Raw genomic sequence first — 13,760 nt, forward strand, 5'->3', positions numbered from 1 at the left:
CATTTTTTAGCACATTTAATATCGTTACTCCGGAACCGTGTCAGATCCGGACGAAACCCAATATTAGGCTATGGAACTGAGAGATTTTCGATTTGAATCTAGAGTGCAGATTTGCGTTACATACATACACGTATTCACTGACGTTTGACAATCTGGACGAACTAATTGTAATGTATATGACACTCGGGCCACTGCGTAAATTCGATATTTACAGAGATTGCATCTTGTTTTATGAGACAAGCAAAAACTACGAAATATCAACACACGAAACGCAATCCATCATTTCGGACAAGTAAATAGAGAAAATGTTCGGTTATAGATTATTTTATTCAAAATAGCATAATTGTTCACATTAATCAAATCGTTATTTACAAGAACCCTAAAGTTGTTGATAATGATTTTAATTTATCTCATACTATCCCCCTATTCAGTGCAACTTGCTTACGCATACAAATCTTCCCGGTCAGCACCGTTGCCGTCGCTTCCTTCCTCCAGACTGGAAAACAGTAGGAAATGTGACGGTCGGTGTACTTCGTGGTAGAATTCTTTCGGATTCGCTAGCTGCAGTTCGTACTTCATGTTCGGGTCATGCCGAACGCCCATGAAGTTGTAGTTCCAACTGCCCTGACCCGGTACCATGAAGAAGCCAAGGAATTTGTTCGACAGCAGCATCTGAACACGCTCGTAGTGGGACGGCAGATAACCCTTCGGGTTGTTGCCCTTGTCGGTGTTTTTGTGACCCCATTCGTATCCTGATGGCGTGAGTTTATACGCCGTTAGCGAACAAGATCCCGGAGTAAACGAACAGGTTATGATAATAGTTTTTTCGCCATCCCAGTTAGGATTCTCGGACATGATCTTAGCGTGAGTCGTGATGTCCTGGGGAGACAGTTGGGGCAACTCGTTCGGCTGAGTGTGAATCCAACCCAACGGCTCCATATCTTTTAGGTACTGGTGAGACGGGAGCGAATTAGGTAGGTTTATTTGCTGGTGAGTACCCCACTGTGGGGGCATGACTATGCAGCGAATTTCCTTGACCTGAGGGTTATCTGGTGGGCTAACGCCGTACAGGTAACCGGCAATCTGAGCACGAAGATCGGAGATGGTAACAAATTTCTTCAGGATGTTCTTAGGCAGAATGTACGTGTATCCGGTTTCTTTGATATCGTCCGAGCTGACGTAGATATGGTTGGTACGAAGATGCAGATTGGTAGCCGAGATAGCACGAACACGCCACTCGGTCTTCGAACTGAAAGTTGTCGTTTCGTAGTTACTTGTCGTTGAAGTAATGATTTCATCACCGTGTTTGTTTGTAGTCCGGGTGGTCGTGGCCGTCAGCTGAGACTGTTCCTTAGTTTGTTTTTCGATTTCCGCTATCTGCTGACGCTGAGCAGATGGAGCCGAAATTTCCATTCCCAGAATGATGTCACGAATTTCGGATTGGGTCAGTGATGCAACGTTCACATTGTTCTTCTTTCCGTAATCGGCGAGGATCAGATCCTTCAACTGAACTTCAACCTTGATCCATTCTTCGTCACTGAGCGTCGGCCAAATGTGATGAGCTTCCGTTATGGTTGTTTTATCCGGTTTCAAGATCACCTTCGTCCGCTCAGTATTGACATGCAATGCCCGAAGGATTAAAATCAAACGGGAGAATGCCGTGTAGGATGAAATCGTTTTCAACCAATCATCGTACAAGTTGAACAACACCATCTGCGGTTCAGTAGCTTTCAGAATCAAGTCACCGAACTTCTCCACCTTCAAGCAAGCCTGGAACGGCAACTGCAGCTCCGATCCTTTGATCACAATATTAGGGAAATCGAGCAGATGGACCTCAAGGGGATCCAACATACCCTTTCTGGTGACAATGATTTGTTTGGGCTGTTCTTCAACCGGAAGTGATCGGATAAGAGCCGCTACTTCTTCAGCTGTTTTCCATTTGGCCAACTGACCGAGACGTTTCTGACCGGCCCAAACCGACGTATGAATGATTTTCAAAAACAGTTGACCCGTGCGTGGATTGAAAATGAAAATCGCTCCGTTGATTGGTTTTGTGGTTAAGTTTCCTTCGAACGTTTTGTGGATGGTCACTCTGTACACGTTTGTGTCGTCCACAAACCAGATAATCTGATTGGAGAACAGTTCACCGTAATTCTGAGAGGAAAGGTACGGTTCCGTAGGTTCCGAACTGTACAGCTGTAGAGCCTTACGAATACGCTCTCGAAGTACATACAGGGCCGGATTGGCTTTCATAATTTTAGCCATCGCTTGCTGAATCAGTGGCTTGCATCCCGGGAACCAGTTTCCGTAGGCACTGTGCAAATTGTAGGCTAAATCAATGGCAATCAGCACTCCAGTCGGAGAAGGATAGATTGACATATTGTCCGTAGTGTAATCCAAAAACTTAGCACGAGCATACCGTTCAACGTCGTGGGAATCGTAGTCACCCCATCGTAGCTGAACATCCAACCAATATTTCTGAGTAGTCGTGTTGTCCATCGTATCCTTAGTATCTGCCAAAAGGGAGGGACGTGAAACGTTCCATTTGTATGCCGGAAACAGAAGGATATCTGCGCAAGACGAATTCATCTTGTATGACTTTCTGGGATGGATCGTTTCCTTCTGAACAGTTTCGATTTCCAGAGCATCCAATTCCTGATCAAACACCTGACACAGATCCATCACAATCGACTCGTGAATCTTCTGCCACAAATGGGCACGGAAAATCTGAATCAATGATATTTTCAAGGTTGGGATTTTACCATGCATGAAAATACCCGTCAGATCAAGCTGCACCTGGAAACCAACGTAGACATTGGCTCGGTTGATAGTGGGAGACCACCAGAGCGTAAATCGACGGTTCGGAATCTGATTCAAACCGGATCGCTGTGCATTAGTCAGCTTTTTGTATTTCATAGACTCTTCGAAACCCGAAGCCTTCTCCCAGAAAAGACCTTCCCATGTGGGGAAATATGTGCCCTTGAAGAGAGTATGCTCCAAAATACCTTCTACTCCTCCTAGTGCTTGGATCATGTCGGTACGGTAATTGTTCAGGTTCCACAGCTTACCATCGTGCCTTTGATGAGTCCACCAGAATGGATTCTGCTTCAGTACCTGATACTGTTTGAACTCGGTTCTTATTCTCCAACCCTTGTCGTAGGCCAACGTGTGGCGATCCTTCTGGAACAGTGTATTAATTCTAGGAATGCCTCTGTCCCAGCTGTCCTCCAAATCTTCCAACGTCAGTCTTCGATTCTGGGCGTTCGCTTCCTGTCTTTTCAACGCATACTCGGCCCATACTCGCTGGGAATCGATAAACTCGCTCTCCCAGGGTTGAATGTATCGATACAAATTCGGAATCAGCTGATCCTCATCGTGCGACATACCGGAACGGAAATGCGTAATACCCGTATCTGTCTGCTTCGACCATCGCAAGTCGGACTGAGGAATCAGCACGTGACCCATACTCAACATTCCTAATCCTCCTAATTCCTTGGGAGTGTAGAAAACCACCGGCGGAAATCTTGAGGGCATTTTTGAATTTAATCCAATCTTGATACGCGTTTGAATCTTGTTTTCGCATTTCACAAGTAAATCCAACAGTTCCTGGGTGTTGACAACAGCCTCGCGGAAGTAAGTCATCAGTCCAATCAGAGCCGTATTCCATTTGTTCACAATCTTCGTGAAAGTAGTCGATCCGGACGCCATCAGAATTTGACGGACACGGTTGTGGAATCTAGACAACGATTCATCGTCCACTCGGAGGAAACACTGAGCCGTACGCTCCTTGGTTACTTCATTCTGCAAGTTCCACACGCCGTCTCGGTGAGTGAATTCTTCATTTTGAGTGCGACACTATAGAGAATAAAACACCGTTAGATCAACTAAGGATTCATCAATATGAACTGCATTTACCTTGGGCAAAATCCTACACTCAAATCCACACATGTTAAACAAGAGATTAGGATTATCCTTCGAATATACTGAAACGAAAGTGTTATCCCACTGTACCGTCGTTACGGATCTCGGTAAGCGATTCTTGATATCCCAAAACACAGCTCGTCCCAAGTTAACGTCATGCTTCATCAGCCGCATTCGGGCGTCACGTGGCCAACACTTTTTATTGTTGTACCCGACGATGTTCTCATTATTCGGATCGGGATGTTCGGTTAGATACCGTTGAATCAAATCCCTCGCTTCCTCAGCCGTAAAACGGAAGAAGATGTGAATCCGATCCACGTACCGACAGTACAGACGAATCGGATGACACGTCTCGGTAGCGACATCCTGGAACGTCAGGAAATCATTCGGCATCTGCGGTGGACCGGCCATCTCGCTGGCCCGTTGCAGACCTAACACCAGCAGATCCAACACCAGTCCGTAGTACTGCACGATGAAGGAAGCAAATTGCAACCCACGAATAATACCGTAACTGTTTGTGTGGTTCATATCCTTGTAGTTGATGACAACGTTGTTTTTGGCCGTCATGTAATCGGCAATATTGTGATCGACAATCAGACGTAGCAATCGGTTCAGTAAGGTTAAATCGATTTTTTCGTACAATTTCTCGTAGCGGGATTCCAGCAGAACATTGCATTCGCCTTCGGAGACGTCCCATACTTCCTGCAGATTGTTGATGCCTGGAAAAAATGGTTACAGAATGGTCACTGGTTTTGATTTGCATTTATGTGATCAGCAAAATAGGTCCTAAATAACCTTGAAAGGTTTCCGACCGGTGTAGGAAACTCATTGAAAAAAAAATCAGGCGGTATTGATATACGACGAACACCTGCTGAAAGCAAAAGCTTTTATGACTCGTCTCATGTATTAGATATTAAATAGTCTCCCGTTAGAATAAACAATTTGCGACTGAACAGTGCTATATAATCACTTATTCATCCAAACCTAGAGCACGCGGATCTCACCTGTATATAGAAGGCGCCCCCATTTAACTCGATTCATGACTAAAAAGGCGGGTGGGTAATGTCAGAGACATAACTGGATGTCGTGAATACGAAAACAACTGACATGTTCCTTAACACTTCCGAATATCAATTAGTTGATCAATTGTATGAATTATGCAAGCATTCCCCTTTTCCACATTTTTCGCAAAAACAAAGAAGGCTTCACTTGATCTCGATTACTGTGAATTTCACACAGCGAAAAGTGCAAAAATCTAACCAAACTGTTCTACATTTGCACTAAACTGAGGATATTTTCTTTCGATTTGCGAACAACACATCCTAATAGTTCTTCAGAAAACTTTTAGAGCCATTAGAACGGCTGATTTTTTATAATGCTTTCCAACGTTGCTTTTTCATCCATCGAAATGACTGGCAGCTGTAACGTAATCGCTCTTGTCGGAAGCGAAACTAGCTTTGCAAACGGCACAAAATACATCTGCTCGCATTGGCGATAGAATCCAAACTGATGAGATTTTTGTTAGGAGCTTTCTTTTACGTGATTTCGTTTGTAGCTTTTTCACTAATGGGCGGTCCTATCGGCTATAAAAATAGTCGCATACAGAATATTAATGTCAATTATTTTATTTCGCATTTGCATAATTTATTGAAAGAAACTATCAATATGCTGTAGGAATTCGTTTCTAGCATTCAGAAGGACCAAATTGAGGAACTCACTACGATATTCACCACTTTTCGGAACATTTTTCTTGAACGATTTGTTGTACAGCAGCAGCTATTTTGTTCTCTTCCTCAGAACGCGTTCTGATTGGCTGGTGTTGACATGGGTCAAATGAGATAGGTTTTTCAATAGTGTACTATTGAAATACTTCAATGCTTTTGCTATACACGTTTAAGTTGAAAAATTTCGATTCTATTGGTAGTTAGATTATATAAATCCTTCCACAGATCACTGAGCTATGAGCTTTCAAAATACGAGAAAGGCAAACGCGCCATATGAATTATCCTCTTTGATACTCGTTTATACCAAACATTTCAGAAAAGTTTAATTTTGAACTATTTGAGATTATGTCACACAACTGAAAATTTTATCATAAAATTGTGATCATATTTCCGATGGCATGTAGCAAAAATTATGTTGATTCGTTAGATACAACAAGAGATATTCACGATCAAAAACTTATCACTCTCTCAGAGGGTAAATTTTGAAAAGGCACCCCATAGTAAAGTAAGTCGTATTCACGACAAAAGTACGCATGTTCGGCCGACATCAATCTTACATATCTAGAAAAATTCATTGATGTCCCGTGACGAAATTTACGTGTTGTGCACTGTATATGTGTTATGAAATCAGTTGTAACAGTTCGTTGTGAATGAAGATTAACGAGTGAGAAATGGATATTCGATTGTTTTTCAATGCAATGAATAATGATATACTTTTGGATAAGATTATTTAAATTAAATTTTTCCGTATCATCTGTACAATATAAAAATTCGGTGCTCTGCACATCGAGCAAATCTGTCAATAACTTCATCAATAAAACTGACGTTGTAACTGAGACAGCAATTTTTTTTCAACTGCCATAAGCATAAACCACTGAAGTCACGAGGCAAAGTGGTCGGGTTCAGAGAGCCACGTACTGCCTACGGCAATGCGATATGAAAAAGATCGCTTGGCTATTATAGACCAGCAAGCACAAGCAGCTTAGAGTGAATTTTAACATATTGTGCTGTGGACATAGATCATTATTTTACATTCGGTACCATCCGACCTGCTTTCATGGAATAAACTGATAATCTAAAAAATAATTGAACGCAGATGTTCTCCAAAATTTTATCACCATGCTCAGTTCACAGTTGTCGCCCAGCCTTGGTCGTTTAATTCATGGTTCATTCGCCTTCTCCAGACACCGTCTTACATCATTACTTTGCCAAAAACGCTTCGCAGCATCCTCCGTTCGAAATTATCTAGTGGATGTTGATCTTCCACAAGCGTTTATCAACACTCGTAAATGACGACGAACTTTGCTCGATTCAAGACTTCTGCGAAGTTTAAATTACTTTTCCCGAACAAGACGCGTCTCTGAGTTTCTCTGCTCGAGTCATTATTGGCTGCGCCACATTGCTAAATGAACGGACTCGCCGTCGGAAGCCCAAAGCAGTTCGAATCGTTTAATAACTAATCTAAAAGAGATTGTCTATAGTAAGGAAATCTGTTATCCACGTTTTTTCGGTTTTTTGTCCTTCAGCCTTCCGAAATTTCGGCCTTTTGAGTAAGTCTGAACGATTTCGGCCATTTGAGGGGCTCCCCTCCCTACCAACAGCAACACAAAATCTGAAATGCGATCTATCGGAAGAAATTTCTTCCATACATTCCTCCATTAAACACTCGCCGTCCTAAATTTTGTTAATGACCCAATGCAGTACACTCACAAGCTATTCACCCCTATACTGCACATCGATGGATTCGAAATATTCCGATTGAATGTGCAATTTCCATTCTGGATTCCGTTCGAATTGGGTATGAACTCGAATATCATTCGTTCGAGTTGTTCAATTTTCGAACATTACTCGATTGACTTGCGTAAGTATTACTTCTATTCGGTTTAGAATCGTTCTAATTTGTTTATTCAAGTGTGACGGTTTCGTTTACTAAGAAATTAATAATATAAATTATATAGAACCTGTAAGTAGTGTTGACAGCTTTGATGGTTAGTGTTCGAAATTTCAAGTGTTCCCGAACGAGAGTCGATCGAATCATACAAGTCGAACGGAATGAAGAATGCAAAATTCGAACTCGAACGAAAGTGTAGATTCGTTCGTATCACAAATCCGTCGGATTGCAGAATCGAAGTGATTATTTGGAGATTGATCAACGCCAGTGGGATCGTTATGATTTGATCGGTCTACCTCCTTTCTGACTTCTTGGAGATTTGAAGCAGACAATTTGTGCTCCATCAAACGTGTTCCGCTACATTACGCTACATTACGCTACATTACGCTACATTACGTGTTCCGCTACATTACAGTTAAAGGTACTGATATTCAAGAATAACCTAGGGAAGATCAGACTCTAGAGTAGCTGTGCCTTTTTACTTTTTTCTTAGATAGTAACATTTCCAGCTGCTGTGCGTTGTTTCGACGTGTGTTGTCTACCATTGGAACTTTGCCAGATAGTGATGTGTATCTATATTCGATTGATTTAAACACGGTAGATTGGTTTTTCAATTCTTTGGTTATAATAAGGTTGTGAGCAGTGTACGGTAATTATGCTGGAGTTGAAGAAATGATCATCAATTCAAAACTTGCACATCCTTGCGATAATGGACTGCCATTAAATCACTCGCCGAAGCGTCTTACCCAACATTATCAAGCCCGTCTTTCCAGCTCGTTCGTAGTGACATCGAGGTATACGGCATTACATTCCTTTTGTGGAATTTGGCCTTTCTGTTTCAACAGACCACGCAGCCGATTCTTAGCATACAGAATCATAGTACTACGATCCTTCTGACACTATGAATCCTTTCAGATCGGGGCTCGAACCTATGACAACTGGCTTGTAAGACCAGCGTCTTATGCATCGAACCACCAACCGGTTTATCCCGCTTTTAGAAGCCCGCTATCTTCTGTCCCGTCCAACAAAGCTTCTGCATCGCTACGACTCTGAAGAAGCCTGGATTTGGTTTGTCGAGGATTATCCTGTCGTAGCCTGCGAAATCTAACGACTTGCTGTCATATGTTGAAAGCTTAAAATCGTAACCCTTATTTCGTCGCGTAGGTCTATGCCGATTGTTCTGGGTCGTATTCTCACCTATATTTTGTTTGTTAAGCCAAAGCCAACTCACTGTCCAGTCGTGACTTCTCTTCGAAGTACACGTTCATCATTATTAGATGCATAGTTAAACACCGCAAGCGTGAGGTTTGCAACAAGGGGATGATTTCGAACACGAATCTCGTTGTCACAAAGCACACTCTTGCAATATTTTGTAGATGCTTTGATTGAATCAATCTGCTGTACGATAGGATACTATTTTAATTTTCAGGAACTCACCTTGACACCACTTGTAAACCAACAGCGGTGGTGGTTCGGTATCACTAGGTTTAATCCATGGTGGGAACAATCGACGTTTGTCTGCTTCATACCACAGATACTGATCCAGGTAGGCATCAGTGATCTTTTCCAGCGGCTCTACATCATACACCGGAATAAGATGGCTGTACAAATCCATAAACTCAATACCAGTCTGAAACGACACAAAAGATAAAAATCATTATTCAACTATTCTTCGTGCAATCATAAATTATAAATGAAACCTCTTTGAATGCTCTTTGAGTGAGCAAGTGACGCTTGATTCTGGACAAAGCTTCGTGTGGGTTATCGTAAGCTTGTTCGATCAGTCCCAGTTCTTCACGTTGGCTTTGATTTAGTCGAGATTTGACACTGTAAGCTTCCTTCAATCGTTCCAGAGCTAAAATCAACAATTTCGTGTCGTGTTTATACGACAACGGAGGGAACGGTATTGGAGCAAATCGACGGGATTCTAACCAGTGAACCGTTGTCGTATAGATTGCCACGGCCTCTTCCGGTGAAATGTACGGTCCATCCTTTAAGTAGTTATGCTGACGTTCTTGTTCCGCCTTCAGATAGAGACGTGTTAATCGACCCAGATTTTTTTTGCAGACAGTTTTGTCCACGGTGGCACCACGTCGGATACGTTCTCGATTGTAGTGGGCCGTATTGGTCCACCAATCGGCCTTCATCTTCACGTAACGTAGAATCATGTTCTCAATCGGAATCGGTAGACCAGGAACCTTCCACGGAATGTTTGCCTTCCAGCAACGCCAAGCCTCCGAAAGATGCTGCAAAATTGTACGAGCTTTGTTCTGCTTGATGCCCTCCGGCATCATATCGACAATGTCGTGCATAACAGATGCACGCAACTCCAGATCAAAGTGCGACTCGACCCGCTGTTTGGTAACCGTCTTTGCAACACCCTTCGAGTGACGACCTTCGAACTGACGCGACAGCAGATTACCGAGCCAACGTTCCAGCAGTGGTGTTATTCCGCGCATGAAGAAAAGCCACACGCGCCAACCTGGTGCCCAGAATCCACACCCTGGACCTTTTCCAACCGGACCCTGCAAAATCAAACATTTTCATAAATTGGAATGGCTCAGAGCTCGAGAAGATGACACCAACCGTGTTGAATCTATAGTAGATCAAATGCTTCAAATCCTTGCACATACGAATCTGTCGCATCAGTTTGTACTTGTACCGGTACATACCGGTCAGCTGTCCAACATGCGCAAAAATGTACTGTAATCCATCGGCCAGCTGGAAAGCATCCACATTATTCAACCGGTACTGAACATGCGAATCAATTATCAACTTGGTCAAACGGAGAATCTCACGGCACAGATGGAATGCGTTACCGAATCGAGACTTCTTACGTTCCTTAGTGGTCAGTGTTTTCACGGGCTTCAGATTGAAGTTGTAATCCAGATGGAGATAGTTTAGATTCTTGCGATGAATTAACAAATTAAGCATGTTGTAACCCTGACGGCACACCTGCAGACCAGCTTCGACCCAATCCAGTGTCGTAGTCTGGAAGAACTTGGTCGCTTTGAAAGAACGAAACAAATAGCGCTTCTTCTGAGGTTTCGGTTTGCGATGTTTCAGCGCATTCAGCACATAGTATTTAAGAAGTTTCTGGTAGCTCACACGAACTTTAACCGGATGTCCCGGAGGACAATGCTCTTTGTACCAACCCTTGACAAGTGGAATATCGATAGCCCGACGACATCGTCCCGAGCGCATATTGAAGGGGCGTGGAGCCCAAAGCAGAGAGATGCCATTGGCAGTATTGTCCGTATAGAGCGGGGTGTCCTGTAAAAACGGTTGTACCTCTTCCGGTAGAGTAAATTCTTCGTCATCGTCCGGCAGAGGTTCCATCGATTTTACGGCATGACGATGAGCGATCGGATTGATAAGCGGATCAAAGTAGAACGCCGGCAGATCGGGATCCTCGGTTTTGATGAACACCACATTCGGAGTGTGATACCTGAGAAAATTTTAAGCATCTTTCAACCAAAGATAGAAACTAGTTCGATAAAGAGATAGCAAATTCTATTGATGGGAATGTTCGTGACTTCCAACAATCGATACCATTAATTTTTTGGGAAACGATCAACATACAAGTCACAACCGACGAACACAATGAAGAAAATGGTAGAATACAGTTATACAAAAAGGTGATATTATGTAAAGTAGCATATTTGCGAATTGTAGTAAGTAGGTTCTAAGTCGGCTTTGTTTTGATTTAGCCATTGGGAATAGAAACGATCTATAGCTAACCGACCGTCTGATTTTTACAATGGCCTATCATACTGACAAACAACTGAAATGATTCAACTCACCATGACAGATGCACAAAATGGGGCATGTTATTGTACAGATACGGAAAGGCAATTCTGTACTCAGTTCGTATTGGTTGACGAATAATAATTTTGTTTATATCATTAAACTCGTTCCAATCCTCATCCCTGCAAAGAGAAAAGAAAACAGCACAATCAAGTTCTTTTCGGCTGTAGAATAAAAAGATGCATCCTTACCCAACGTTGTGATCTTTAATAAGAGGCTCGAACTTTGGTCCTCCCGGAATAGCCATATTTAGGGCCTTGGCCGTGAAAAAACTTTTCGGGTCAAAAAGGTAGAAGAAATTGCTATCTACCAGATCCGTCAGCAACTGGTTGGCTAGCCGATAAAGAGTTGCCATCTGGGGCAGAGCCAAGTTCCACTTTCGATAGGTTGACCCATTAACATACGGTGTGCCAATCAGAGGACGGTGTTCGTAAAACCAATCATGAACACTTCCGTCTTCTTCAGTATCCAATTCAATTTGGATGGCTTCCAAAGGTTCAACATCCAACACGTTGTCAGCATAATCCAACGGAGGTTCTTCGTCGTCAAATGGAGGAAATCGCATTCGTTTAAAATGTCTACGATCGCGCTTTTCGCGGCGCATCATTATCCACATCGTTCCCCACTGGGCTATATAAACGGGTTCGATCACCCACGGAATTTCGTTCACAAACGTAATTGCTCCCGTGATGTGATACAACACCGGAACATCTCGGATTTGCTCCCACGGCATAGGCATGTTCTCCAGAAGTTTCATCACAGCATGTGGCATGTACTTTAGCGCTCCCAAGTAAACGCGCTTATCGTGCCGATATTTTCGACTGGTCATATCGCCGTGATCGCGAATAATTTTGCGAATATGTTCCGGTGGCATGTCCTCCTTCTGTGCGTCAACAAACCCAAACTTGCGCTTCTCTGCGAATCGCTTCGTCTGCAATTGTTGCCATTTCTGGGCTTTCTCTATTAACTTTTCCTCCGACAGGACATTGTCCGGTTTAGGCGGACCCGGTGGTGGAATGTGTCCCATCGGTGGAGGAATCTGCATCTGCGTTGCGGCCAACTGCTGTGCATGCATCTGTGCTGCCGCGGCTTGATGTTGATGCTGGGCTTGAGCCTGCTGAACAGCGAAAGCTTGCTGCTGGGCCATCATATGGGCCGCCCATTGATTGGGCGGTATCATATAAGGCGGAAGAGACATTTTGGTAAGCTGCAATATACGAAAAAATCATATTTAAAAAATAAAATAAATTCGCTAAACATCGATAATTCCGTGTATCAAAACAGCAAAAGGAATCGATGGAAAATATGCTGTCGGCCATTACAGTTGCGGCGGTGGCGAAGGCCGGCCCGAAGCCTGCTTCAAACCGCATTCTCTTGCCGAAATAACTAAAAATATAGACAAATTCCATTCTTACCGCTTACACTATTCACTTAGGAACAAATTGATACAAGTATTCATTAGTTTTGAATGATTTTTTCACTAAAAATTACCAATAACACTACTATTGAAAACGCGTTCACGCTAAACGTTTTGGCAATTTTCGTCAATTTTCATTCCAGGTTGCCAGTCTCATTATCAGATGATCGTTTTCAAAGTGTCAAAGCATATTCGAGTAGTTCCCCATAAAAACATTCTTCCTCAGCAAGACGAAAATATTTTTAACGGAAGTGCATTGAACCTTTGGCCACCCGTAAAAAAATAAACCATTGATTTTACAGCAAAAACAATTGATTCACAATTAGATCTATGGCTTACAATACATTTTATTGTATCTTGACAAGTTTTTTTTTCTTTTCCAACGATTCAATATATTGTTTCTACGATTCTACAATTGAATTTATTGTACACGTGGTGTTTCAAACAATATGCAAACTGTACATTTGATTGTTTTCCAAGAAAACATGTATGAAAAAATTTTATGATTTGAATTGTTACAATTCTTAACAACCTATATATTCTATTGTAAGAAGTATGTTCACAATCAATTGAATAGTGTATAACCAAATACAAATTATAATACGGGGTACTTCGACATATTTTCGAGGACACCTTTTGCGCTATGTGGTACATTGACAAAGGTACATTGTCATAGTGACAATGTACTCTTCAAGAATATCCATAAAACTGGCAACGCTTCAAGCAGAAAATAAATATTGCTATAGATACCGTTTATTATTTACAAACATGAAAAATTGCTAGAAACGATGATATCTACTCCAACTTTGTTACAAGTGATATCGGATACGACAAATCACTCGTAAATAAAACTTTGTGATATTATTTCAAACAAATCAGTTGATCATATACAATTAATCTTCCCATGTAATCGATCGTCACACAGAAGGACCGACTTAATTTAAATTTTTGCTGCGAGGAAAATGAAAACCGTGGGTTCAATATCAACACTATATACGAA

At 42.2% G+C, this 13,760-nt stretch overlaps 1 protein-coding gene across 1 annotated transcript; it reads right to left on the reverse strand.

Moving 5' to 3' along the window:
• Window positions 1-308: 308 nt before the first annotated feature.
• LOC131434648 (pre-mRNA-processing-splicing factor 8) lies at window positions 309-12,887 on the reverse strand. The gene is made up of 8 exons (XM_058601590.1): window positions 12,759-12,887; window positions 11,535-12,550; window positions 11,340-11,465; window positions 10,123-10,984; window positions 9,237-10,061; window positions 8,974-9,166; window positions 3,916-4,640; window positions 309-3,855 (listed from the first exon to the last, which is right to left on the reverse strand). The coding sequence occupies exons 2-8, from the start codon at window positions 12,539-12,541 to the stop codon at window positions 442-444; spliced, it is 7,152 nt and encodes a 2,383-aa protein (XP_058457573.1). The 5' UTR covers window positions 12,542-12,550; window positions 12,759-12,887; the 3' UTR covers window positions 309-441.
• Window positions 12,888-13,760: the final 873 nt, after the last annotated feature.

Source organism: Malaya genurostris, chromosome 3 (assembly GCF_030247185.1).
Source record: "Malaya genurostris strain Urasoe2022 chromosome 3, Malgen_1.1, whole genome shotgun sequence".
Lineage (NCBI taxonomy): Eukaryota > Metazoa > Arthropoda > Insecta > Diptera > Culicidae > Malaya > Malaya genurostris.

Coding starts and splice junctions, on each gene's coding strand:
- LOC131434648 (XM_058601590.1), bottom strand. CDS start 12,541: ATGTCTCTTCCGCCTTATATGATACCGCCCAATCAATGGGCGGCCCAT. Junction 11,466..11,534: donor ATTAAAGATCACAACGTTGG/GTAAGGATGCAT, acceptor TTCTCTTTGCAG/GGATGAGGATTGGAACGAGT. Junction 9,167..9,236: donor CTCAAAGAGCATTCAAAGAG/GTTTCATTTATA, acceptor GTGTCGTTTCAG/ACTGGTATTGAGTTTATGGA.